General features: G+C 44.7%; 1 protein-coding gene across 3 annotated transcripts in view; it reads left to right on the top strand.

Moving 5' to 3' along the window:
* Positions 1-27,039, top strand: part of LOC139112264 (rho GTPase-activating protein 20) — a 166,401-nt gene that overhangs the window by 133,580 nt on the left and 5,782 nt on the right. For 2 of the 3 annotated variants that reach the window (XM_070673185.1, XM_070673187.1), the window contains one exon: positions 26,682-26,864. In XM_070673185.1, coding sequence (XP_070529286.1) covers positions 26,682-26,864 — 183 coding nt within the window. Of the gene's footprint in view, positions 1-11,070; positions 12,060-26,681; positions 26,865-27,039 lie in introns of those variants that run through there. The other variant, XM_070673188.1, reaches the window with a different exon arrangement.

The following is a 27,039-nucleotide window of genomic DNA, read 5'->3' as shown; positions in this document are numbered from 1 at the left end:
CGGAGTAAAGGCGTGCGTGACGACTCGAGGCTCACGCGATAATTAAGATTAGAGGCACGGCGCGAGGGAGACTCGCCTCGGGTGCCCCCTCGATGATGATCCTCCCCGCCTAACCGGGGCGTGGTGGCCCCTCGGATCTTCAATGATGAATCCACGAATTAACCCAAGCCGCACAGCATATTCATCACAACCGTTGCACCCGCATTATGCAATGTTGCACGCGCTGTGGCTCATTTTTCTTTCGCGCCCCCTCCTCGCGCTCAGGGGTACAACCCGTAACGTTAGTCCGTGCCACTAATCACGCTCGAGTTCACCCGGACATCGATACCCATTTATTTACCTTGAAATAACAGGAGTATCGTGTCATTAACGGAACGTCTTCTTCGCGAAATCTACCTTCGTAAAAGCGAACATCGAGCAGACATTTCGCGCCGCTTCTCGAAAGCCGGAAAAAGAGATACTTTAATTTTTTTACATATGCATTATTTTTTTTTTTATTTTTTATTTTTACGCGTAGTTATTCGTTTCTTACGCTCCTCGATCAATATACGCTCGGGATGCATGTAATCGTTCTACGTAGACAAGGCTGGACGCGAAGGGACCCGAGAGAGAAACAATCGAGCTGTAATTACGGACGTTAAAGGTGATAAATCGGCGCACGGATGGAGCCGGACGATTATAAGCTCGGATCATAAATTTACTTAACGATAACGTGCCGTGATAATAGGATACCTCTCTCTTTTTCTCTCTCTTTCTCTCTCTATCTCTTTCTCTCTCGCGTCCTCCCCTGTCTCTTCTTTTCCCATCCCGGTTGATTTCTACTTGAGACGGGGCGGTAATGAATTTAAACTATTACAAACTTTTCCCGTGCACGAGAGACGCGCTTTATTTTTTTTTTTCCTTGCTCGCCGCCCTCGTTAAATGGGCGGTGAGAGTGCAACAGTTGCTCTATTAACACTACGAACGTGTGTTCTTGTTTGATATCCAAACAGATTATCTCGCGATTCCTAATTTATATGCAGGTAATATTGCCGGGGCTGCTGAGAAATCGTGTTGCCGCATAATTATATCCGCGATTACGTTATACCCGTGGAGAAAATAATTATATTATTACGATACGTGACAACACAATTTTATCTCTCGGTAATAATTCATAGATAAGGAATCGCGAAGTAAACTTCGCAGGCGCAACGTGCTCCGGTCTTAATCTCCACAAATTTGTCGTAGATTTCGTTAACGATCAACGTCGCGTTTCTTCTCGTAGAATAAAGAAAGATTTTCGGCCTTCTTTCCTGGCTTTTTCTCCGCTCGAGTTTCCAGGTAATCGTTTCGGTCATGTTTCGTCATCGAGATTGAAAACGCGTTCCCGTTAACGCGATGCGTCTTCTAAATCGTCGCGCGGCCGAGAAATCATTTTAGGGTTTACGAAAAACGGTGAGCTCGTCTAGCGGGGATTAAAAAAATGTGTCGACACTTGCCGGTCGCGAGATTTAGACCGACGATGGATCGGGTTCAACGAGCTGGCCGCTGGCCAGCCGTCTCGTATTTCCGAAGAGTTCGAGCCACGAATGGGATTTTTTTATCTCGTACGAAACGTTAAGGTCATTGGAATACCGGATCGAAGTCGACGTAGGCGGTTTTGTGTGACACATTTGACGCTTGCTTTTTTATTTATGCCGAAAGCGACACCTCGAGGAGAAAGGAAGGGAGAAGGGAAGAATAAAAATCGACGCTGATTGCGTTACCTTATATGAAGGAACCTAAGATTTATTTAACAAAGAAAAAACCGCGCACTGTTATTATTAATTATTTTTCATGTAAAAAATATTTATCGCGATTAAAATAAATTGAATACGATGACGATCTAGTTATGTACAGCAAAATATAAATTTCCCTTCTTTCTTCGACTGAAAATACGGAAGTCGAACGTTTTCAACATGCGTAAGAATTTATATCGCGAGTCTCGAGACTTCTTTTTTTTTTTTTTTTCTATTTCTCTACGAACGATTTTTCCATTATACAATCCAAGGGCTACTCCAAGAATTCGGTGGTAAAGCGACCGCAGATATAAATCGAAAATACCGGCTGCGTTAGCATTTTATGGGCTCAAGGTGGAAGAAATGGAAAAAGGGGATACGCTTTTAAACTTTATTCTAACGAAGTTAGATGCCCTTTTACCTCTCCTTCTCCCTATCGTTACCTAAAAGCGCACCTCAAAAGCGCGTTCTCGTCGACGAGGGGGACTCGGATGAGGCAGAACAAAACGCGGCGTTCTCGACGTCGAGCGGGGGTAAACTATAAAAATTGTCGTAAAATCGGCTGTATACTTTATGCTCCCCCCACGCGCGAAGAGTTAGTTTTAGACCATAGACATCGAGAGCTTCACGACGGCGCTGGGATTCTTCGTGGAAAGAAAGGTTTTATCTTCGTCGAGGCTGAAACGTCCACGCGTGACGGCACACGGGGCATAAATTACGTTTATGTCTTTCTAATTTTCGCTATAAACCAGCTCGTGTGCGATATGCCCGTCGGGGTCCACAGGCTGCGAAAAGGATTGCTCGCAACGCGAGGCAATAATTATATTGTATGTAGTTTTAAATCGTGGGGGTTTTGATTGTAAATTTGCCGAGTATTTAGAAACGAAAGCACGTGAGGCCGAGATAAATGAGCGATTACAAAAGGCAGTAGAGATATTTTTCTTTAATCTCGATTAATAAATTGAAGATCGAAATTTGGTGGAGCTTATATGGTCGTTTTTTTTACGTCGAGAAACCGAGGAATGAGTCATCGCACGAAATGAGTAGCCACCAGTGACAACTGTTCAAATATTTCACATGTGTAGGTGGATGTGAATTGATGGGAAACTCGTTAATCTTTCTCACTTGTGATATTCAACTTGACTTCCATATGGCCCACGTAAAAAGTACCATGTCCCAGAAGTTTCTCGCTTTACGAACAGTGCTAGACAGCCTGTACTTAGAAAATAAAAAAAATTGTCCACAGATCCGTATTGTGGGTGACAAGAAATATAACTTCGTGCAGCGGAGAATTAAAAATTAATTTTAGCTCCGCTCTCGATGATCCTTTCGAGGTCTTAGACGCAGAGCAAACACCGGCGTGAAATCGATCGGAAGTCTCGGAAGTTTTTCTCAAGCCTGGAAATTGTGTTCGAGCCTCGATTAATTATCGTAAGATTGTATTCGTTTTCGGCCAATTTTGGGCAATTAATTTATTTCCGTCCGCGGTCGTTAAGATAATCCCTCGCGTTTGCAGTTTTACATTCGCGATGTCTCGCATTACGACGACGGGTGTGTAGCTGACCCGGTTAAAGGCGGCGCTAATTACGCCGGCGCATACGTAAACGCGCGTACATTAAGCTTTAACGGTGATCTGTCGATCGTCGGCGTTGCGTTCCGTTATGCGGGCGCTCGCGGAATGCAACAAAAAAAAAAAGAAAAAAAAAAAAAGAAGAAGAAAAAAAGGGAACGCGAGTTTCGCGAGCGGCCGCATCGCCTGCGGAGCGAATTGACGGATCGTTGAGATTGAGAACCGTGAAAGGGCGCCTCGATGCACCCGAGAACAAACGGGCCACTGTGATTTAGGCCCCCGGTTTGCCGCGCGCGGACCCGGCAAATATTTGCCCTCCACCTCACGATGCGCGGCGAACACGAGCTCGAAGTCGGCACAGCTGATCATTTAGGCGATACGCTTACTCGCCTCGGATTGCAAAATTAACTAAAAACATTACAGACCGCGCGTCGCTTCCTCGTCAATATATAACGTTGACCACGTTAAAGAATTACTTTCATTTAATTATATTCAGCAAGACATAACTTAACTTCAATCATCTCTCGTTCCTATAAATGTATAATTCAAATATACGTATTCCGGCGTTTAATTATATTAATTTCTCTAAGACGATTGAAGAAATTACAAATGATCTAATCGACAAATACCGCAACGTGTCCGACGTTGTAGCGAATATTTTTCAACGCCGCGTTAATAATCTACGTAGAGGAGTCGCCGAGATACGCAAACAAAGGTCGCGTGCGGCCGGGCCGGCCTCGCGCGACTTTGATGTTATGACTCCCGCATTCCTTTGCCGGCGGCCGAACGGTACGCAGTTTACAGAGCGAGCCTCCGTGCATTCGTTGACCCGACAGATAATTAATTTCCATCGATTAACAATTAGAATAAATTTTATCAGTGACAAACAAGTTCGTCAATGCTCAGGATAAGGGAGGGAGGTTCGGTTTTCGATCTCGATTATTTTAATCGGCTCGAGGCTTTGACGTCAAAACGGGAGATGAGAACCAGCGAAGGGCTGGGCACCCAGGGCGAAGAAGGGCCGATCGTGAGGCCTTCCCGAGCTCGGCTTCTTACCAGATGTCGCGGTGCAAGCCAGGCATCTAAAAAGTCAGCGCGATTCCGGCGTACGTCTCGATAAGTGGCAGATAAATCTCGACCGGTGCTACAGAGCGTATATAAAACGCGATTTCGTTAACTCTCCCGTTCTTAGGACGGCGCGCGCGCGCGCGTCGTGAAAATGTGCGTCGCGACCGTAACAGTCAAGGTGATTATTTAGCTACCGATCTTATCGGCTCTTTACAACCCGACGTCGGGTCGGAGAATGCCCACAGGTCTTATTTATTGAAATCCTCGACGTGCGCTGCGCGCCGCGAAGTGATTTTCGCGGGAGTAACGAGGGAACGCGCGGGGCCGATTATACCGGATCATTTCGCGCGGACGAGACCAGTCCTTAATCTGTTCGAAGTAAAGTGTGATTTTGAGGGTAATGAATATTTTGAGACAGTTGAAATAAATTCGCGACACGGCCTGGTCTTTAAAATTTCTTGGATCTTTAAAAGGTTGGGCGTCGTCGAGGTTTCTTTTATCGAACTAATCGGTGAATTTCTGGACAGATCATTCTTTGCTGCAGTTGCATATTAAATAATAAATATAAATATAAAAAAATAAAATAAAAATAAAAATATTTAAAAATATTTAAATATAAATATTTAATATTTTCCAATTTTATATAAAAATGAATATGATAGAAAATAAAATTGGAAAATATTTAAATAAATTCGTCTTTTGTACGATTATTATTTGTAGAGTAGTATAATCGGAAATTTAATGTCGCAATAGCGTGTTTCTATCTCATCGTTTATTGAGGAGCCCATGAAATTTAGCAAATGTTTAGTTGCGAACGGCGTAACGCCGCTTTAAGGGTTCATTGTACAGAATTTCTCTCTTCCCGCCGCGGCTCCTTCGCGTTTGTTTTACGAAGGATGAGCCGGCCGTTTCGCTGGCCCCTTTGCAGCGTTAAGTAACGCTGGAAGCGAAACTCGTTAAAAACTTTACACGCGCGCTCGTCGTAAAGCTCGCGAAAAATTCCGGCGGTGGTTTTTTGCGCCGCCGGGCAGCACCGAATCGTAAATTAGACGCCGATTTCGCTAATCGACGACCGAATCAACGCTAACTCGATTCTCATTTTGACTGTTGCAGGTAAGCCGCTGCTGTGTGTCTTGACTTAGTAATTACGATCGCGGTGGTAAGTAGAAAGATAAATCTTGGCGCGAAAGAGAACCGACGAAAGAAGACCAAACTCTCTTAAAAATAAAAACCGCGTCTTGCAATTCCGTGCTTGGTCCATGAATTTTAGTTAAAAAATTTGATTATTAATTTCTCTATTTTTATTAAGTCTTTTCTACCCTTTTCACATTTTTTAAAAGACAATGGACGGTAAAATACTTTTCGCGAGGCGCGCTGTATCGACACTGCTCTGGAGTTTAGTCTTCCAACTATTCGAGATGTTCGTGTGATTACGTGTACCGCTTACGCGCTCATTAAAGATTCATAAAGGTGCGTTTGTATGCATCTCTAGCGACCGGAAAATTGAGCTGAGCTTAGTACGTCTGCAATCGTAGATAGTTGCGCAAGAAATAATCGGCTCCGTCTTCGCGAACATTGTTTTTCCGCAATGACTCGCGCGAATATAATACAAATAATAATCCTTCCTGCACAATTTATATTCAAAAAAAAAAAAAGAAAAAAAAAGAAAAGAAAAAAAAAACATTATTTAATTTATATTAACGTTACTATTACATTTTCAATTAAACTTGTTCCTTTTTTCTTTCCCTTTAAATAAGCTCTTGATCATTCGAGACGATCAGCGATCATCTAAATAAATTACCTTCATTAACTCTCGTTTCGCCAAATGCCGCTTAACTCGATCCGTCTCATCTCGGAATTAAAGTGAGAACGAGAGATCGGTTAAGCCGTCGTTAACCATCAACGGCCGATCTCGAATCGACGAGAGGCCGGTCTCCTTTCGCAGTCCGCGCGACATTAGCTTAAGTAATGAGATACTTGCCGGATTCGTTAAACGATCTTCGCGAGTGGCTCGATACCGATCCCGCCGCTTCAAGGGGCGCGCATCCGCGTCGTTCTACACCTCGCTCGCGAGCGAGCCGCGTGTATTTTAAGACTAGGCCTTACGCATTACGCAACGCGAGACGTTCGTGTAGCAAGCCGGGGATCAAGACGCGGGATGACGCGAGCAGATATCGGCTATTAGCCGATCTCTCGGGGAATCACTCGGAGGAGGAGGCACTTGACGTTCGATCGTACCTCGCCGTGGTATTTTCCAAACGACGCAATCGACTCGGTGCTCTTCTCGTAGTGTCCCATTAATTTCGCAAACGTGTTCGCCCCGCGATCGCGAGAGCAGGTTCTTTCTTGCGGCGGGCAAGCGCGGCCGCGTCATCTCGTTTCCAGCAGCGATCTTCGCGGACGCGTCCTCATACCGCGGCGCTAATTAAGTACCCCCGACAAATCCGAATCTGATTTGCATTGCTAATCGTATGTCCTGCACTTCGTTACATCTGTAACATTATCTGGAATTGAGCGATTCACTGTTCGTCGCGGTTATCGGGAGGGAAAACATCGGTATCTGTGCCTGCATCTCGTAGTCTATTTTTATTTTTATTTTTATTTTTTTTACGCTGGCTTTAATTTAAACAATTTAGTAATGAGGTAGGACACTAATTTTTATATTGTATATTTATTTTAAAACGGTCAATTTTGTCTCATTTGATAAATGTGTATACTTTAAGTATTTAGACGAATTATTTTTAATTAATTTATTCGGCGTCTTTCGCGCCGGGAACGAAATTTTGCGGGGAACTTTACATCGCCGCGGGGTACATCGCTTTGCAGTCGTCGTTGTCGTTAGGGCATCGAGCATCGGTGGATATCGAGCGATGTTAGAAGAGCGATAAAGGGAAACTAGTTTGAGGCCGGCTCATTCTGACCGCGAGCAAAAAGGCGCGCGATGGGCGAAGGGAGGGGTGAAGTCATTTGGATGCGAATGCATAGCCCGTTGAAAGATGCAATTGGACGATCGGGGCGTAGAAAGAGAAAGAGATACCCGTCGGTGCAATAATTGCGGCCGGCAATTGCAATTACGCCGGCCGCGTGCACGCGAGAGAGGAAGAAGTCGTCTTCGGGGCGGGAGGATCGGATAGATAAGTTTTGAAAATTGTGCGCCGGGCCGCTCGACTCATAAATCAGGAATCGCCGGACGTGCGGGATGATCCTCGGCTCTCGTATCTCGCGGCATCCCGCAGCAAGGACGGTGCGAACCGCCGTCGACCGTTCCGCCGCGCGTATGGAAATCGAAATTATGCCGCGTACAGTTCGGAACGCCGGGCAATTACGCGAGGGGCGCCCCGTGCCCCATTCGAGCAAAGAACGCAAGCGGGAGCAGAGGGCCCTCCCCCTCTCGCTCGTTCGTCGCTCGTCGATCGCGAGTCGCCGTTGATTAATGAGAGCGAGCCGCGTCTCGTGCGCTGCGCTTTCGCGAGGCGATATCAATACCCGAGATAATGAAATTGCTCTCGGGAAAAGGGATTGATTCGGGATGATTTGTTGTCAGGGCGATCTCGATCGGTTAACGGGCCGATATCGCCCGGAACGGCATTGGGGACCGAGGACGCAGACGTACGATCGCCGACGCATTGGCATCGCATCGATAACGCGTCGGTAAATATAGTGTCGTTAATTTGCCATCGCAAATACGAAGGTAGGAGAAGGGAAAAAAAAATAAAAAAAAAATGCGTAGCGATGAATAGAAACCCCGTACGTCTCGTTTTTCCAAACGAGTCTCATAAATCTTTGTCTTTACATTTAGACCGGCAGCCCGCGAATAGGATCGTGTAAAGAGATGTTTAAGGATGTTCGTGACGCGACGCTTTAAGTAATTAAAATAATTTGCGACGAGGTCTCCAAAGTCCGCGGACGCGCGTCGTAAATTCGCAATTTGCTACGGTTAATTACGGCCGTGTGCGGAGCGGTCGCGAGCATCTGTTCGCGATTTCTTGAATCGGGACGTAATGCCGATTAATGAAGGGAACAGGTTTCATAAATTTCGCGACGGGATTATATAAGACGGCCTAGGCTTTTCTCGCCGACGATTCGAAATCATTCACGGGAGACGCACCCGATCGTCGCTCGGACGAGCTGCAAATGTTGCGCGCGTGTTTTGCGCGAGGCAATCACGCAGATTACGCAAAAATCGCGACGCGCGCGCGGGGCAGATACAATCTTAAAACTTGCACGCGATCGGTCCGCTCGTAAATCGCTGAACCGCGCAACGCGACGCAGAGAAGAGCGTTCCTGGCCTGCGTTTCGCGATCGCTGGAACGTTGTAGGACACGAAATTGTGTCGGTCTAATTATAATGTACACTTTTTTTTATGGTAAGATGAGTCGATCGATGTTTATTATTTATTATTGTATTTTATTTTCTTTTTTTTTTTTTTTTGAACTCGGAACCAGTATTGATTTATGAGCGCCGCGTGATGGTCACGCGGTTACATCGCGTACGAGCAATTGACTTTAAATCGATTACGCGCATAGATTAATTGTGAACGCTATATAGAGAAGCGGAATAAGTCTCGTGTAGCCGGAGCTAGAAGCCAGAATTAGCTCGAGTATTCTCGCGGGTGCCGATGGTATTATTAATTAATCTGTAAAATTTTGAAAACTACGATGCGCCAGCTTTGCGAATTTCTTTAAATTCGGAACACGCCGGTGGTTGATGCCTCGCGAGCACGCGACCGATTAAGAGAATCGCTCTCGATTTCGTCCTGAAAATTAATTCGGGCGTTCGCGGAGAACGCGAAACGCGCGGACTGATGGAAGAACTCGTCCTGTAATTGCACGGGCGCGCAATCTGCGGAATCTCGGTGCGGCGCGTAGAAAGAGAACGGGTAAGTCCTGAAAGTGATATGAGACCGGCCCATAAATCAATACACCACCGCGGAGATGCGCGGACGTTTTTTTTTTTCTTCTTCCTTTTTTTCTGTTCTTTTTTTTTGTTCTTTTTTTTTTCGGGAATAAACGAGCACGAATGCGAGCGGGATGATTAATGGCGTAGCGGTCGCTCGTTCATAAATTTCAGGACGAGGGGTAAACGAATGAATTGTCGGTGGATACGAACGATTTGATTCCGATTGAGCGAGAAGCTGTGAGAAGGAAAAGAAAAAGCCGGAAAGAGGAAGGGTTCGTGACAATGAACTCCTCCACTTTACTTTTGACCAAAGCAAAGATATTAATTTTTATTCGCGTATTTCCGAGAGACATTAACATCAAATTTAAGTTTAAATTTCGTTAAATTAAAATCTTTAATCACGTTAAATTAAAAAAAAATTTCTGTTTAAAGAATATATAAATTTCTCCGTGTCGTTTAAATATTTTTTATACTATTTTTCTTTTTCTTTTCTTTCTTTTTTCTTTCTTTGATTTTTTTAATCCAGAAACCTAAGATTTTTATTTTAATATCGCTTCGAACTTTTAACTTGTTCAACTTTAGCTTGTAAAAGCAAGTCAACAGAAGTGAGTGAACTCTCCTCATATATTTCTCTAATTATGCCACTGCGTATCGCTTCGCGTCTGGAGAAAGGGAAAGATAAAGGTTATCGTCTGCGGACCCTCGATTACGCTTTTATTTACCACGTCGTCGTTTACAACGTTCTATTTATAACTTCGTTACCCTCCGTGAAAATTCCACGGTATCGAAATTCCCCCGCGAAAAATTACAACGCTCATTTACGGTAACTAACTGACGGCGGGAAGACGTATGGCTCCTCGCCAAGGAACTCATGCCGACGAAGTCCACGTGTCAATGCTAATCAGATCCGCGTTAATTTCAATACTTCACATACGCAAATCGCGCGGAAACGGGACGGGAATCCTCGCGTTCAAAATTCCGCACGAGCACAAGAGAGATCGTTTCTCAGCGCGAGTTCGATATTCATCTTCCGAAGTAATTAGGATTAAAGCTCGATGTTTATTCGATAACATCGGTATCGATCTTCCTCCTCGTTCGCGCTTGCAGTGCGGAGGGAAGGACATAAAATTTGTTCAAGAAGACACTAAAGTATCATCGGATTTATGCCGTTGTTACTTATATGGGGATAGTAAATTAACATCGGCTCTCTGTATTATGCAACTTTCCGAAAGGCTTAACGGCTTTCCTGCATACCGCGGGATTATCTCTGCCACGGCATCTCGACGCGATATGACTGAAATATCGCCAGTTTTTACGACCAGCCCGATGCACAGTGATTTTTCAAACGTACAATTTCATAAAATCGTCCCGGTATGTCGTTCACCTCGACACGATTCCGCAGCCTTTTCGGGCCCGGTGAGGCTTGTTCTGTTAGGAATTGATTAACGCGATGTCGTCACTGCGTCCATCGGTGCCCGGTTAGACACATTATCTATCTAGTCTAGAGAGATAAGCTAATGGTTCTAATAAGACCGTGCTATTTCTTCTGTGCCCATGAAATCGTTCGGCGGATAATTTTTCTAGAGCCTTTGCGCAATATCGGAAGCGTCTCTTTTTTTTCTCTCTCTCTCTTTTTTCTAAATACATATATTGACACGTTTACTTTTTAATAAAATAATTTAAATAATTAGTAAATTAGTTAAATTAGTAGTTGATATAATTTTGGTATTTGAAACATAACAATGTATTAACAGAATGGTCTCTGACACTTTTTTTCTTTTTTCTGCACAACTCCAAAGTACTTTGCGAAAGAAAATAGAGCGCTAAGCCTTTCGTACATCTTTCACGAAACAGAAACATGCTTTTGCGCGCATGAGGATCCACTTTCCAAGCGACACTTGGAAAGTTGTTTCTTTGGCGCGTTTCATCGCGCTTTTTTAAGAATCTCTCAGCTCGCATGATACAAAGGACTGCCGGTCCTCGCGCTGTGAAATCGCACGTGGCTCATAAAGACAGAGAGAGAGAAAGAAAGAAAAAAAAAAATGAACGTATAGCTCCAGTGATGAGGCGGCTAATTAAGTCTAGTGGCCCACGAGCGAGCGAGCGAGCGCGCAAGCACGCTCACATATACACGCACGCACACATCGAGCCAGTGCCCGTGTGCACGCATTAACACGCACCTACACGAGGCACGCCTCGTCTATACTTGGCCTCTTGGTCGTGCCAAGGCGTACAGTCTCTCAAAGGTCCTCGAGTGCATCGTATCACCGCCGCTCTTCTCCGCCGACACTGGCTTCTCGCTCTTCTCCCTTTTCCGCGTCACATCTCGCTCGCCGTCGCGTCTCACGTTCCGTGTATTTATCTTCGTTCCCGCGTCCCGCGATACGATACGGACCCCGCGGATCGCGAGTCAGAAACAGTGCACTCTTTCATCGAGAGTCTTGGCCGCTATGGGCGCGCGGTGACGCCGGGGCATCGCATCGGCGAGGAGCAGCACGGAAGTGGCAGTTCGCTCTCGATTGAACCGCCGGGTTTCTGCGTGCAAGGGCCCTGGGTGCCCCGTCGCGTTCGGGGGATGCACGCGGGATAATAACGCGGTCGCCCCGAGGGAGAGAAACTCACCTCGAGAGAGCGATCTTCAAGGGCCTCGTTGAACGTAACGCGCGATGCGTGTGCTCGTCCGTACGCGCAAGTGATTCGCGAGAGAGATGTGGTTCAAGTATTACAAGGGATATTACGACGTGCGCAAGCTGGAGCTGGAGCTGGTGAGTGTTTCACGTCGCTTTTCTCGGGTAAACGTTAAACTGGATTCATATATTATTTCTAATTTTTTTTTCTAATTTTCTAATTTCTTATTTATATATTATTTAAATTTTTTTTTCTTTTTTTTTTTTTTTTTTTTTTTTTTTTTACCAAATGGGTTGCTTGAAAGAATCTCTCCTGAATTTTTTGCTCAAGATATTCTAGCGTCTAGACGATAATAACAGTCTTAAAAAAAAGTCTATTGTTTGTAATCTTAAGATAATCGTTGGTCTCGAGTAAAAAGCAATGAAACAAATGGAAATTCTTATGCTGAAAGATAAGCTTTTTTTTCTTTTATTTTTCAAAGATAATTTCAGTGAGTCATAATTTCCCTGCGTTCATAGAACTTTCTACGAATAATCCCTTGGGGTACCAGAAAGAGAAAACGTATTGCAAAATTCGTTTCGCGAGAATGCAATTAAATTCCGCCGAGACAATACAGTATTGGACTTTCACCTTGGATTTCTCCGTGATCGTCGCGTCTCGTTCGTTTATCGGACTTTTTTGAAATTCCACCGCCGTTCCGTTCCGTTACGCAGACTCCTATCTATCTCTTACGACTCTTTGGTTCTTCTTACGAAGAGGGAGAGCGGTCGCTAGTCTTTCTTGTCGAGAGCTTACTGAATGACGTGCATTATGTCGCAGCCTCCCTGATCGAAACGAGCAGACGCGTCGCGCACTTAAATGGAACGCTTTATTTTGATCCGCACTCTAGCAACAATTTATAACTGCTATAAATCTGTCGGAAAAATGTCCGAGGCGCTGCCACGGGGCGAAACAGCCTGGTGACGTCAGCCCATTGATACCGAGCCGTAATTAAATTTTATCGTTTATTACACAAACAATGAGCGAGATTTTTGCAATACACTTTGCGTATTACGCAACAGCTAACTTTGCTAATAAACGAAAATTTAGAAAATAAAAATTTAGCTCTTCGACGCTTAGACGTGGCGCCAGAAAATTAATTAAAAATAATTCTGTACGTTGCATTTTTAATTATTAATCAAACCGGAGGAATTTATTTATAGCGTTTTTTTTTTTTGAAGATTAATCGATCTCGGATTGAATATTTTTCAAGACCGATCAATCGCAGTTATTCACGCGAAGGACGATATGTCCATGTGATTGACAAATAGCGTCATTAATCGCTTCCGAGGCGATTATACTCAGAACCAGCTGAGCAGGCTGTTGCTTTTAAGCTGCGAAAGTATTCGGCTGTTTGCTGTATTCCTTAAAACGAAAAAGAGAGGAAGCAGGTACGTGCTTTCCGCTTATAATTTCTCCCGATTCAGGGTTAGAGCCCGGGTAGTTCTAGGTAGTTATGGGTTCAAGCATTATTTCGTTTTCACCAGCGACACGAGTCTGGTCACCTTTCACAGTTAGCTTCCACTTACCGTGCAATCTCGTTCGCTCCGCTCGTCGGTGCGGCGTCGCTCTCTCGGTCTTGGACCTCTTCCAGTCCGAGAATCCCGTCGTGCTCTTCCTCGTCGTGTTCCTCAACGTCGGCGTACACTCGGCGTGGCCCTCCGTTCGTTTCCTTCTGCTCCTTCTTCAACGTCGGCGCCCGCCGTCCCGACGGTGCCGCTTGTCCCGCATCTATTTCGGCGTGACTTCATATCCGACGTTCTCGCGACGGCAGACTCGAGATACCACCGTGTCCCGACCTGCGGAAGAAAAAGAACCTCATCCGGCGTGCTATTTTTTAGGAACACACGGCGCAAAAGTGAGTTAAACGGAAATATTTTTTCGTAGTCGAACGTGCGTTTTTTTTTTCCTTTTTTTTATTAATAAAAATTTAACGTAAAAGGAAAAACAGTCGCGAATTAATTCGTAAAGAACTTTATGTATTTTAAATACATTTATAAATGAAGAGAATAAATTGCGACGCGTTTTATTTGCCCGATCGACTGTTCGTCGTAGATATCGCCCCGCTGAATTATTTCACGCTCGTCGGAGCTCTGGAAGCGATCGCATAAAACAGAACGACCGATATACGCCATAAAGAGTCGGCCGCGCTTCGAGTTTATCGGCTGTTAGTTACCTTCGCAGTAGATTAGGAACATTTGCCTTATAGACGAGCCTGCATTTCGCATACACGCTCTGACCCGCATGCACTTACTCGTCGCGCACGAGGAGATACGGAGAGATTCCTTCGTGCTGGAATTGGGACGATCTGTTGCCGCGAGAAGGAACGGATAAGACGGAAAGATCGGGAAATTATGTTCGCGGTACCCTCGTCTATCGTCCGCCTGATTTAGAATTCAAAATTTCTCCACAAAATCGGCCTTAACTCGGCGGACAATTATCGATGGCGTATGCGCCGCTGTACCGTTACCGTCACAGAGAAATGATATATCATTTTCAAGCTCTGGTTGAAATGCAAATGCCGAGGCGCTTCTCGTATCGTTGCGCGCCTGAGCATTTAAAAGTCCTGGTGTTTTTCCTCATATCGAGGTCTGTTTGATAAATCGTTTCTGCTCGCGCAGTGTTCTCGATTTTAAAGAGAAAATTATTTTTTATTTTTGTTTGGCACGTAAGAACGTCTTATTTTTTACAGCATTAAAATAAATATATCGTCAAATTTAGTTATTAAAAAAAAACTGCAGGTTCGTGTAAGAAATATATTAATATCGCACGCGATATAGAAATTTGAATTATTGTCTTTTTTGCACTTTTATTTTTATTTTTATTTTATTTTTCTAAGACGCTGTTGAGGAAGGACCGCGGAAAGAGCTCTCTTATAAAAGAGCCTGACGTATCTCAGTCAAGTGTAGCCTGGCGCGGAAATTTTCCTCGGAACGTGCAGTAAATTTAGCCGGTAGTCTTCGCGTGGCGTTTACGACGCGGAAGTTGGCCAGGCGCTTCAAAGAAGCGGCGGGGCGCGAGCAGAAAAGCGAAACGCGCGAGTGCTCGAGCATTTGTACGCTATCGTGACAAATGATTCGTATCAGTTACGTCCGCGACGTGTAACCTGTTCCAACACGGTGTTCGAATAATCTATATTAAATACGCTCGGCGACGTTTCGAGGAGCAACGCCGCGAGAAGCTGATTCAGCGCTAACGACGAGACGTAACGAGGCTCGCCAGCGACGTTATTTTATTTTTTATTTATTCTAGTTTTTACGATGTTCGCTTTTTTATTATAGAATGCATTTTATATATCATCCGCGTCTTTATTTTATCGCTAAAATGCAGCTTCGTCTTCGTAGCGTTTAAATAATCGATAATTCTTCAACTTTGAATATTTCGTGCGCTAAACAAAACGGCCGAAACAAAAGGCTGCCAAATGCGTCGAAGACGCGTCCGCTTTTAACTCCTCGTCTTTCCAATTTCGAAGCCGCGGATCTAAATGCATCTTATCTCAACGCGTTTATTTATACCGGACGCGTTTAAGGAGCCCCCGCGCGCCACGTTTATAGAATCGCCCCGTACGTATTCTCGTACGTCGGGGAGTAAATATAAAGTGGGCGAATTGGCGTCCGGTCAAGAAGGACCGTCTACGAGCGTACGATGATATTCTGAATTCCGCGAAAAAGACGAGAAAGGGGGATGCCGCGCGGATCTCGGCGGAGGGTGGGCGCCGGGAGAAGGACCAGGGACCCCGCGTGCTTCGCCCAACCTGCGTTTGAAGTTATTTCGAAAACTGGTGCCCAGGTGCATTGACCTGCAACGTGGTCTCTCTCGCGTTCAGTCTGCGGACCGTCTCCCTTTTTCACGCGTCACCCGGAAATCGGCCATTTCCTTTGAGCCAGAAATTTTTTTTTTTTTATTATTTAGTAAGAAAAACTTGCGATAATTTTTGAAAAATTAATTACGCTTCCGGTCCGTTTACCGATTATTCACGCCGAATCTAGAACAGACGAGGAATAAATAACTTGGCCGTTTGCGCTCATTAAAACAAGCTGTTCACTCGCGTCTGTTCGCACTCCGGGTTGCTTAATCTAGATCCGAGTTTACGTAGAACGCGAAAATTTAAAGGTGTTGAAGGAATTACATTTTTTTTTTTTTGTCTTTTTTTTTGTAGTTTTATTAGCGAGCCGCGTGCAAGAACAATTTAATGTTTGGTTGCGAGCGAGCGTGGAAAATATATGGGTTAAAGGTATGTTCGGTGACGTGGAAATCATGTGAGAACAGAAACGCGTCGCTTCTTTCGTAATAGAAAGATAAGCGTAAGATACACATCAGCCCGGCATTCTTGAACGATGACTAAGGGCCGTCCCGTGCAACCAGACGTCGGCAAGGTCGTTGTCACGACCCTTCGTAAGCTTTACACAGGGACCCCTCTTAAGGATGTGAAAAGCACGCTCGTTAAAGGCGCCAGTCGCTTTCAACGGTGATTGTGTTGCGTACGGGCCGTTTATGAACGCGAATATATAACCGGGCGTCGTCACCGCCGCACCGTCGTGGTCCGTCCGCAGACCTCCACCCTCGCCGGGATCTCCACCGACCTCCACCCTCGCCGAAATCCACCACCGACCTCCATAGACCGCCGTGGTCCATCCACCGACTTTCAGACCCTCGTTGTGGTCGATCCGTCGACGATAAACGCGTTTTAACGCGATAATCCGCGGGCCGCTCGAGCGCTATTTTTATTATTCGTCAACGAGCGCGAAGGGAAAAAAGGGGGCCGCGTTAAGTACCCCGAGTGGACGCGCCGGCGGGATTGTAACGAGAACAGCTGACGTAATAATTAGCGGCTCCAGATCGAGAGAAAGAGAGAGAGAGAGAGGAGATAAGACTGCGTTTGACCAAAGTGTCGCGTGTCGTCAGGATTTAATTTCGTCCGCGCTAATTTCCGCGTAAGAGTCGCGATCGAAGAGGTAGCGTTTCGTTCATCGAGAACCGCACCTGTTCGTGACGAATGAGGAATCATTCCTGGAGACGCGAATAGGACAAAGGGACGAAGAGGCAGGGGAGAGAGAGAGAGAAGATCGCGAGGCGGAAGAAGAGGAGAAGAAATAAGAGTAGAGAGAAGCGGTCGCGGTTGTGTGTGTGTATGTATGTGTATGTGTGCACAGAACGGCTGAGAGAGAAGATTGGAGAGGAGAGAAAAGGGAGAAGGAAAGAGCCGCCTTCGGTATCTTCGCATGCGTTTCCTGGTAAGGCTCTTGGCGATCTTTAAAGTCCTCGCCGAGGAATCGAGAGGGCTCGCCGCTTGAAAAAGAAGAAAAGGCGGAAAATACCGCGAGGCGGGGAGCGAGTAAATTTCTTTTCCTGCCGCGGAAATACAGTTACGCGAGCCGCAAGTTACGATCTCTAATATCGCTACGGACGATCGGAAATAAAAGAACTTGCCCGTACCTTTATTTCCTACTTCAAACAGACACGAGCGTTTAATATTCACGAAAATCAAAGCGCGCGCCTGGTCGGAGAAGTTCGCGAACGGACTCGCCGCGGGATTCCCGTAATTTTCCCTGGACTTAATCAGAACTTAATCGGATTACGATCGTTACATTGAAAGCGGCGCGCGGCGTGACCAGGCGAAGGAAAAAAAAATCAGAAAAAAAAAAAAGGATCCGGTTGCGGAATTTATTTCAGCTGCGGCGCAATTATGAGCGAAGTACAACGGGCGACTCGCGGAGAGAAAGCTCGTTTAATTACGCGCAAGTAGTATAAACATAGAATCGAATTGGCACGAGCGGCGATATTTTGACCGAAATACGACCAACCGCGATGCGCCGCGCGAATGCCGATTCGCAGGGCTTTCTCGCGCGAGGGGCTTCGAAATAAAGTGCCTTCGTCGCGTCGGTGTATGAAGCCGAGCGCGAATGCCGGGGCCCTTTAAATATCGGTCCAGCATATCCTGGCCCCCTCGATTCAGCCGTAGGCATCTTCTCCGGCCGGGGCGCAACCAGTTTTCGGGCCACTCGGCTTTTGCATGCGCCGGGGTCGCGGGCAAATCCGGGCAAAACGACGGCGCATTAAATCGTACGTTAAGCCGTAATTGCGTCCTCGCCGTGGGCGTACCGATGGACCTTCGAATCACCTTCCATTTTTCTTCTTCATTTTCTCCCGCGCGCCTTTGTACCTCTCGGCCACATTTTACATCGATCCGTTTTCGATGCGCCGAAAGAGAGAGATAAAATCTCAGATTTCTACGAGTCGAAGATGCGAGGAGCAGAGCGAGGACGTTTTTGGAAATCCGAGATTTTAAGAAGACTCTAGGATTTCAATTATTGTTCCTAGTCAGGCAATTTTTTTTTTCCTAGATTAACAATTTTTTTTTTTTTTTTTTTTTTTTTTCCTGCTGTTTTCTGAAGATTGTCGTTCTCTTGAGGATCGCGTTGATTCTCCGCAAATGTCATTCCGACGTCGCCGTCTCTCTCGCCCTCGGCGGAAGCGCGTGCGTGCGTGCACGTACCTCTCGGCGCATCTTCACCTCCGACGGGATAGGTAATGCTTCGTTCTCGCTGATGTCGTGGCGGTTAACTACCACGTTTCAAGGACATCCACTCCCTTCCCGCGTTTCTTCCCTATCGCGAATCTTCACCGGGTAGCTTTGGACCTCGCTTCAAACCGGCGCGATGCGCCTTGTCCTCCCCGTTCTCGAATCTCTCTCTCTCTTTCTCTTTCTCCGCGCTGGACCTCGTGCTAATTGCGGGATTCTTCGGTCCGCGAAAGAAAGAGCCCGACGTCATAAAAAGTCGAAGCTACGCGCTTGGACCACGAGCGACGAAGATTCGGCAGAGCGCGATTAAAAATGCTGTTTATATGCGAGCTCGCGATTCTCGCGTGTCGTTTAAGCACGATCGTTGTTACGATCGATCGTCAAGACGTGATTAAACGGAGGAACACTCTCGAATCGAATATTAAAATATATATTTATATTCTGTATGAATACATTTTAATAGTCCGTAAAAAGTTTTACGTTTAATTAGCTCTCCCGATTAAAGTGCTCTCACTTACTTGAAGCGGCTCATAATATATTTCTTATGACAGTTCTAATTGAATCTTGCGAAAACTTTGGAAACATAACGCGTTTTCGATTAAACGTTAATGTATAAAAATCTGGAAGGAGCCGCCCGCCTTCAGCAGATTCTAAAATCGGCAGAAACTAAAAATATATCGAATAACCAATTCCTTTTTTTGTTTAACAAAAATAAAATTAAAAAACTACGTATATTTAAACAGCGTCGAAAATTACAGAACTGAACTTTACATTCAGTTTTCTTTTTAACTCTTTTTTTTTCTTAAAGCAGTTTTGCATTTTTTAATGGGACTAAAGTTTGTTGATCAATGGCACGAATGTCTGATGCTTGGAAGTCGTCACGCTTAAATCACACGGCAAACATTGTCCTTTTTTTTTTTTTCCTTCTTCTCCCCTCTCCCCCTTTTAATCTACGTCGTGCATATTCGATGAATGATAATTCAGAGGACGCACCAGGGGGGGAAGCTGTCATGCGCGATCAAAACCCGTGGGTGGCATATTTGGCTCCCCATCGGGGGGGCTTGTACCTTTCCGGACAATGACGTCAGGCCTCATTATGCATTCGACGATATCGTTTTGTCGTCGGGGAATTTTGTCGCCCCGCGTGTATAATAACGCATACGATGACGAGGTTCGCGGTCCACGCTCGGCCCATTCTAAATTAGTCTTGGACAACAACTGATTACGCGACGTGCGTGATTTATATGCGTGAAAAAAAAAAAAAAAAAGAAATAAATAAACGCCGGAAAACTATAAATCTCTGAGATATTTAAGGGAGAAATCCGAAATATTGGTATGGTAGATTTATTTAAACGCCGGATGATTTTCAAGACAGTTTCTGAGTAATGTAAACATTTAAACGCACGTGCTTGCGGGAGTAAAGTTTCTTTTACAGGTGAATAAATTTAATATTACGCCTTGTTAACGGCAGGTCCGGTGTCTTTTGTAGTCGATTTCGAAGCTGCGTTAGTAGCTGCGTCTTCACGAATAGATGCGCATCTCCTTCGATTACCTTGGAAACATGATCGTCGCGCCTATCGGCTACGATTGCGAGAAATTCTCGTTCTCTCGTGCACATACGTGATTGCCGTCAGAGCCATTGTAGTAGAAAAACGAGTTGCACGCGGCACTCCCATTCACCAAATTCCTTTCATCGAGGCTGATTCTCCTGGCTGTCGGCTTTTAAGTTTCCTTTTTTCTCACTTTATTAATTTTCTGTTATTTTTTTCCTCTTTTTTTTTTTTTATTTGTTTAAAGACAATACAATCATTAAATCTATTTTATCATACACCGTGAAAAATTGTAATGGCAATCTAAAACTGTTTTTCTCACTTTATTAATTTTCTGTTATTTTTTTCCTTTTTTTTTTTTATTTGTTTAAAGACAATACAATCATTAAATCTATTTTATCATACACCGTGAAAAATTGTAATGGCAATTTAATGGCACAATGTCGATATCATCTCGACCGCTTGAAATTTCTTCATTTGCTCAGAAAATGTCAAATCGGAAAATCCAATTGTTGCATTTTATTGAGACAGAGAAAGAGAGAGATCAGACCAAAGCGTTGCCATTGTTCTCTTATTTTTCTCGATGCATTCTTCAACGCGCCGAAGGTAACACTGCAAATCGTCAAGTTAAATCCTTCTCTTATATCCTCGTAAAATACTAACGGTAAATTATTGAATATCCCTTTATTCAGACCTCTTTGTTCCTTCGTACACGTCATGTGCAGTACATAATCGGGAAGTTGTAACAGGCCGCTCGTTGCAGATCGTCAAAATTTTGCCCGTGACATAAAATTGTTCGGGGAATGACATAATCGTCTCTTACAGGCAGCCGGTGTTACACACGTATCTTTTACATTTAGCGACGTGTCTCAATAATTCTCAACAGTTATACGATCAAGAAGTCAATTTCATTTGACCTAAATTCTGATTGCGAGGATTCCACTTTTTTTTCTCTTTTTTTTCTTTTTTTTCTATTTTTTTCTTTTTTTTTTATTTGTTTTTGTAGCAATATCTGTCTGTCGCTTGGTGGTCGTAATTCCTCTGGGAATCGATTTCGTAACGCTCCTAAGTCGGGATTATAATTTGTGGCGTGGTAAGCGATCCATTATGAATCCATGCTCGACGTTAATTTACTCCAACCTTCTCGAGAAGGAATTCATATCGAGCAGTTTACCGTTAAATGAGAAAACGCACGAAAGTTATTTATTCGATGTTTACGAATAGTATTTTAAAACTTTCGATTTAAAAAAAAAAAAAGAAAGAAAAAAAAACTTAATAAATCCTTTTTTTGTCCGACTTAATATTTTCTTACTTATCAATTATTAAATCACGGACGTAAATATTAACACTGAATATCAAGCTACGTTTGGACTAATTTTATAATAAATTAACCCGAGAAACCAGGCGGGAATCGTCGAGAAGGATCGAGTAGTACGATGCGGTGTGAATTATTCGTGTATGAAACTTCTCTAACACGGTCGCGGAAAAGAAACGAGATGCCGAGATTGTCTGACGATTTTAAAAACACGTTTACATATGTATGCGGGGCTTATTCTCTCGCACGAGAAAACGATACGGGGAAAATCGCCGCGTGCATTTACATAAATATAGCCGAAGGTTTCTCGATGCGTTTCATTAAACACGCGGATGCAGAATTATTCTAAGCCGATCGTTTTACAAGCGGCAGGTATGCGAGCCTCGTCATCGGCGTATTACGAGAGTTAAGGTGGCTGTGCAATCGAGTCTCCTTTCCGTTCTACGTCACCGAGCACGCGACAAACCTGGAATCTAAGCCAAGGCTCTTACACTAAAAGCACCACCGATGTTTCAACTTGTATCGCAGCCTTCGGGAATTTTCTGAATATCGCCGGCGTCTGATAAAAATGGCATAACTAATGTGGAAAAAAAAAAAATTACAGCGCGCGGTGCATCTTATCCTCGTCACGTAACGATATTTTAATGAACTCTATTCGCTGTTACGTGAGAATGATAAGAAGCTATATTTATATATTTTTTTTTATGTTTTTTTAAGTAATTATTATCGAATAGAATTATTAAAATTACAATTCCAGGATACTAACGGGAAAATTTTTTAATTATCAACGCGATCTTGATAACGTCATAACTGAAGACTATATTAATTAATAACAATCAGTATTACAGTTCTTCCCTTTTTATACGCCGCGCGTGTAATCTTCTGGAATCGAAGTACGAATATATTACGATAAGGTTACGGTGAATTAGAAAATTTCTGTAAAGTTAACCGGAGATCGCGGCTCGTTCATACTTATTTATCGCGGCACAATACTCGAGTGCGCGAGAAAATTATGTAATTTTTAACGTGCCTAATTACCTTAACTAACCGTTATTATTAATTACCATACAATTTCCGTCGGTGAGGAAAAAAAAAAAAAAAAAAAAGAAATCCATCCTGATGAACGCGCTGTGCAAGTCACTTCGAGTCAGGCACGATCTCCTCCGCGGAGGGCAAGTAAATATCTCGAGCCGGGCAATCTTCGAGATTAAGATGAATTGTTTGCATTTCGAATCGATAATAATCACGAAGGCAGTTGCATTACCGGGCGACAATGAGCGCGTTCGGGGCGACGTGGAAATTGCGCGCGACTAGTTATTATCTCCGGTGTCACGGCGACTTTCTTCCAACATAATGAAGCCTTCCGTCTTTCGGTAACGGCGCGAGAAAAGGTCTGCCCGACCCCTCGCAGCCGCCGCACAAAGGAAACAGATTTATCACCGTCGCGTTTGCGTCGCGCGATAATGCCGTCGCGGCTGTTGTCGCGCATCGACACCGGTCCCGTGCTCGGCGCGAAGGAAAGCCTCCGCTAATCGGTGAAGTAGAAGGCGAGACGAGGTCCCCTACGGCGCGAGAATTCGTGCCCGGATCGCGGCAATTTACGAGGATAATTCCGAGCAACGAGCGGTGAAACGAGACGATCGGCATTCAGCCTTCGTCACGAGGAAGCGCCGTCCTAGGACGGGGATTCTCCTCCGACGAAGCGACGAAAGGTGAACGTGGGCAGATACGCCGTGGAATTATCGCGGAATACCGAATGCCGTTTCGTAATCCACTTTGCATACCGCGTATCGCCTTCTATCGCGATTAAATAATGCCTTGGAATAGTAATCGAGAGTTTCTTTCAATTTAAAAAATTACTTTTGTGGGGGAAAATAAAAAAAGAAAAGAAATTTATGATTTATCCAAAGAAGGAATATTAATTTTAATAACGTATGGACGAGGAGGGAGAATTTATTCCGCGATCTTTAAATTTATTATTTAATTATCTGTCGGTTAAGAGGTTCATCATTTTTTTAATCTCGTGACTTACCTTATTCGGGAGAAGTTTGCACACGCAGCGATATATCAGTTTCTCTCGGGACGAACGTATCGATATCCTGATCCTCGGAGCGGCGGCCCTTTTGCTCCAATGTTCTACGCACGTTGCTCGTGCACGCGCGTAAGGCGCTGTCCCAGGAAGCGGGTTTTGTAACATCGAGGCAGGTGTTCTCGGCGTTACGTCACGGCGTAGTAATTTGTCTTGCGTGCACACGTACGCGGTGTCCTGCGAAAGAAGTATATACGTTAGCGTGACTTAAGTTCTTTTTATTTTTTATTTTTTTTTTTCTTTTTTAAATACTCAAAGATCGCTTGGAACATTTAATTTTTGGTATCCCCGCACCTCGTCGTCTTTAAAACTCTAATTTCTATCTCGAACTTCGCAGAAATAATTATTGCCATAGACAATCTTGATAACAGGGCTTTCCGATGTGATTGACGTTAATTATTTCGATCCCCGTTGCGGAGCTTTAGCCTCGAGAATTCCCGTAGCGAGCGCTGTCCAAGCTCACGGGGCCAGAAATTCATCAAACGACGCGCTCCTGTCGCGCGAGCGAAAAATTCGCCACCACGTCCACGTGTTTGCCTCCGTCGGGCTCTCTCTCTCTCTTTTTTCTTTTTCTCTCTCGGAAGAATAGCGCGCTCTTACCCACGTGCACTCGACGGTGGAATTTCGTTCCGCGATTTACCGTTGCACGCGCGCTCAACGTCAAAGGGGAGTCCCGCGAGGATGCTGCGAGGGTTCGCGCGATATTGCGAACACGTGAGGTGTAAACGTGCCCCGGCGTTGAGAAATAGCGCGCCGGAGGTAGTCGTCTCGCGAGGCCGCCGTCAGTGCTAACGGTATACACCTTTTCAGGCACGTCTGCATATATGCCCAGCGGCGAATCTAGAGATACGGTCGCGTTTTGCAGAATTACCGCGTATTCGCGTCGCGCGGTCCAAGCCGCTCGACGAAACGCGGTTCGCGAAAAGCGAAGGATGCGGAGTAGCAGCTCTCGATCCTTAATCTCGCTGTTCAAAGCCTTCTCTCTTTTCCTCGGCGACCGGCTAAGTCACCGATCGACGCCCGAGCGATTACACATCCAGTCGGTTCCGGTAATTTATCGCGATAACTTTCGACTATGAAGACATTAAATTCCGCAACGAGAATCGCCGCGTGGCGTTCTTTAAATCTCGGTCGAAATGACGGCCGTTTACGGTCAATTGCGGAGTGTCGATAGCTGTGTTCCGTGGCTCTTTCTAGGAGCGCAATCGTGACGCGACACGCGGTGAAAGTGTGCGAAAATGGGCTCGGAAATAGTGCCGGCGCGTAAAAGTAACGTGTATACGTCACGTAGAGCCGGGCTTCGAGACAATGACGATGGGAAAGGGGGAACTCGGAGGGGAAACGAGAAAACGCCGGGGACGATCATGCTAAATATCCCATTTGCGAATACGCGCGGGGACAGGTATACACGTCCAAGGATGCCGATAACGAGTACCTACGTCAAGCGCCGGATTACACGCGAAAGAGAAAACACGGTAATGAATGCTGCGGCATTCATCATGGAATTATATTTAAAAGAGCCTCTATAATGAATGCCCGAAGTATTCTCGAGGAAGAATACGCCTGGCGAAAAGCCCTCGACTTTTCCTCGAGAAGACTCGAGACAATAGTCCTTCCTGACTGTCTTAATCGCCTTCAATTAATTAATACGCACAACAGCGTACAGCATAAATATGAAACGGACATCGCAATTCTGAATTTAACGTTATCGCTTAATATTTTATTATTTATTTTCACGATACTTTTTTTTTTTTTTATTTGTTGATTGGGACTCTCTTAATCGCCTTCAATTAATTAATACGCACAATAGCGATAAATATGAAACGGACATCGCAATTCTGAATTTAACGTTTTCGCTTAATATTTTATTATTTATTTTTACCGTACTATTTTTTTTTTTTTTTATTTGTTGATTGGGATAGCGCTTAATGTAGAAGATTGGGGTGTCTTGTCTTTAATGGATGCCGCGCGCACGTTTTCGAGAATATCGCGGTTCCGAAGCGCGGCGGCGAATCGCTTGAAATATCGCCGGCGGCGGTATTTTGCGGTAACTGCGAATTAATTCAGAACGCGTTCGGGGGGGCCATCAACAGCCGCCTACTCTTGCATTTCCTCGGGCGCGGTAACTACCTGCCACCTTATGATAATTAAGAAGCGGGAGATCGCGCGGGGATCCGTGGCGAGGATCGCCGCCATCAGTCAGGATAATCGAGTGTCACCGACGGAATTTGACGGTGACTCAACATCGGAATTCAGTGGGGTTCGTTATCGAAGTCATGGGATTCACATCGCTCGCAGGAATCAATCATAAAGCCGACAGTCCGCGTGACGAAGATTTAAATCTGAATCCTAAATTACGTGAATGAAAAATGTTTGACTCGCTATAAAAAAAAATTAAAATAAAAAGTCTAATCTAATAAAATATAATCTAATAAATCTAATAAAATCTAATCTAATAAAAATCTAATAAAAAAAATTATTAATATATCAAATTAAATGCGATAATAAAAATCTAAGTTCGCTGAGGTGCTAAAAATGACTTCGATGAACGCTATATTTATTATTGACGCGTTAAAGTATATGCTTATGTATATTACCGCTTATGAATGTCTAATGAAGTCGTACACGTGACACGTTGCAACAATCAGCGTCTGAATCGGTTCCTAAGCACGGCTGTCGACTGTGACAAGAGTACAATTGTACGTACATCAAATAATGGCACGTTGTCAATTTACATAACGCATCTCCGGCTCGCGAGCAATAATTATCGCGTTCGTTCTAGCAAGAAAATCGGCGTGCATTTCCGAGATTATTCGGGCAACGTTTCCCGTTTATTTCCGCGTTCGGCGATGATTATTAAAGAGATATCGCGATTTTCCGCGATGGAGAATTCGATACGGAGGAAAGTCACATTTCCTCATCGTCACGCTTTTCTTTCCCGCTTTTTCGCAATGCCTTTGGAAATCGTCGACCGATCTAACAATTTGTCGAAAATGATAGGCAGAGTTACGTAAGAATCAATCGTCGGCGCAACTGCAAACTTTTTGTTTTTTTCCTCTCCACGTTCGATTACGCGGTAAAGAAATTTCGCAAGCCGCGCCGATCGACGTGTGCAACATTTAATTTCGCTCGTAATGACGTAGGAGAAAAAAACCTCCTGTAACTCTTTTCACCACAAAAAAGAAAGAAAAAAAAAGAATAAAAAGAAAAAACTTGACGAAACGTACGATTTTATTTGCGCAGGTGCAGAGGCTCGCTGATTATGAGAGGTACCTAGGACAGGAAGCGAGGAGCTTGATAGATAACGAGTGCATTGACAGCGGGACGGTTCTCCACCGTGGACAGTTAGAGGGTGACCTTCACCGCATCCAGGAGCTGTTCCCCGGTGACAACCTACGGCTGCATGAACGAGACGTTGTCACTACGGTACGACATGTTTCATCGGCGTGCGATAATTCTCATTCCCGATCGGGCGATTCGGCTTAACGATAAAAACCACTTACGCAAAGTTTTCCTCCTCGCGGGGGACGTAAATGATGTAGCGACAAACAACGGTGCCCAACAAAACGGTATCGCGGACAATGCCGCCTGGACGATTCAG

This window comes from Cardiocondyla obscurior, linkage group LG27 (assembly GCF_019399895.1).
Source record: "Cardiocondyla obscurior isolate alpha-2009 linkage group LG27, Cobs3.1, whole genome shotgun sequence".
Classification (NCBI taxonomy): Eukaryota; Metazoa; Arthropoda; class Insecta; order Hymenoptera; family Formicidae; genus Cardiocondyla; species Cardiocondyla obscurior.
This window is presented reverse-complemented; position numbering and strand designations above follow the sequence as displayed.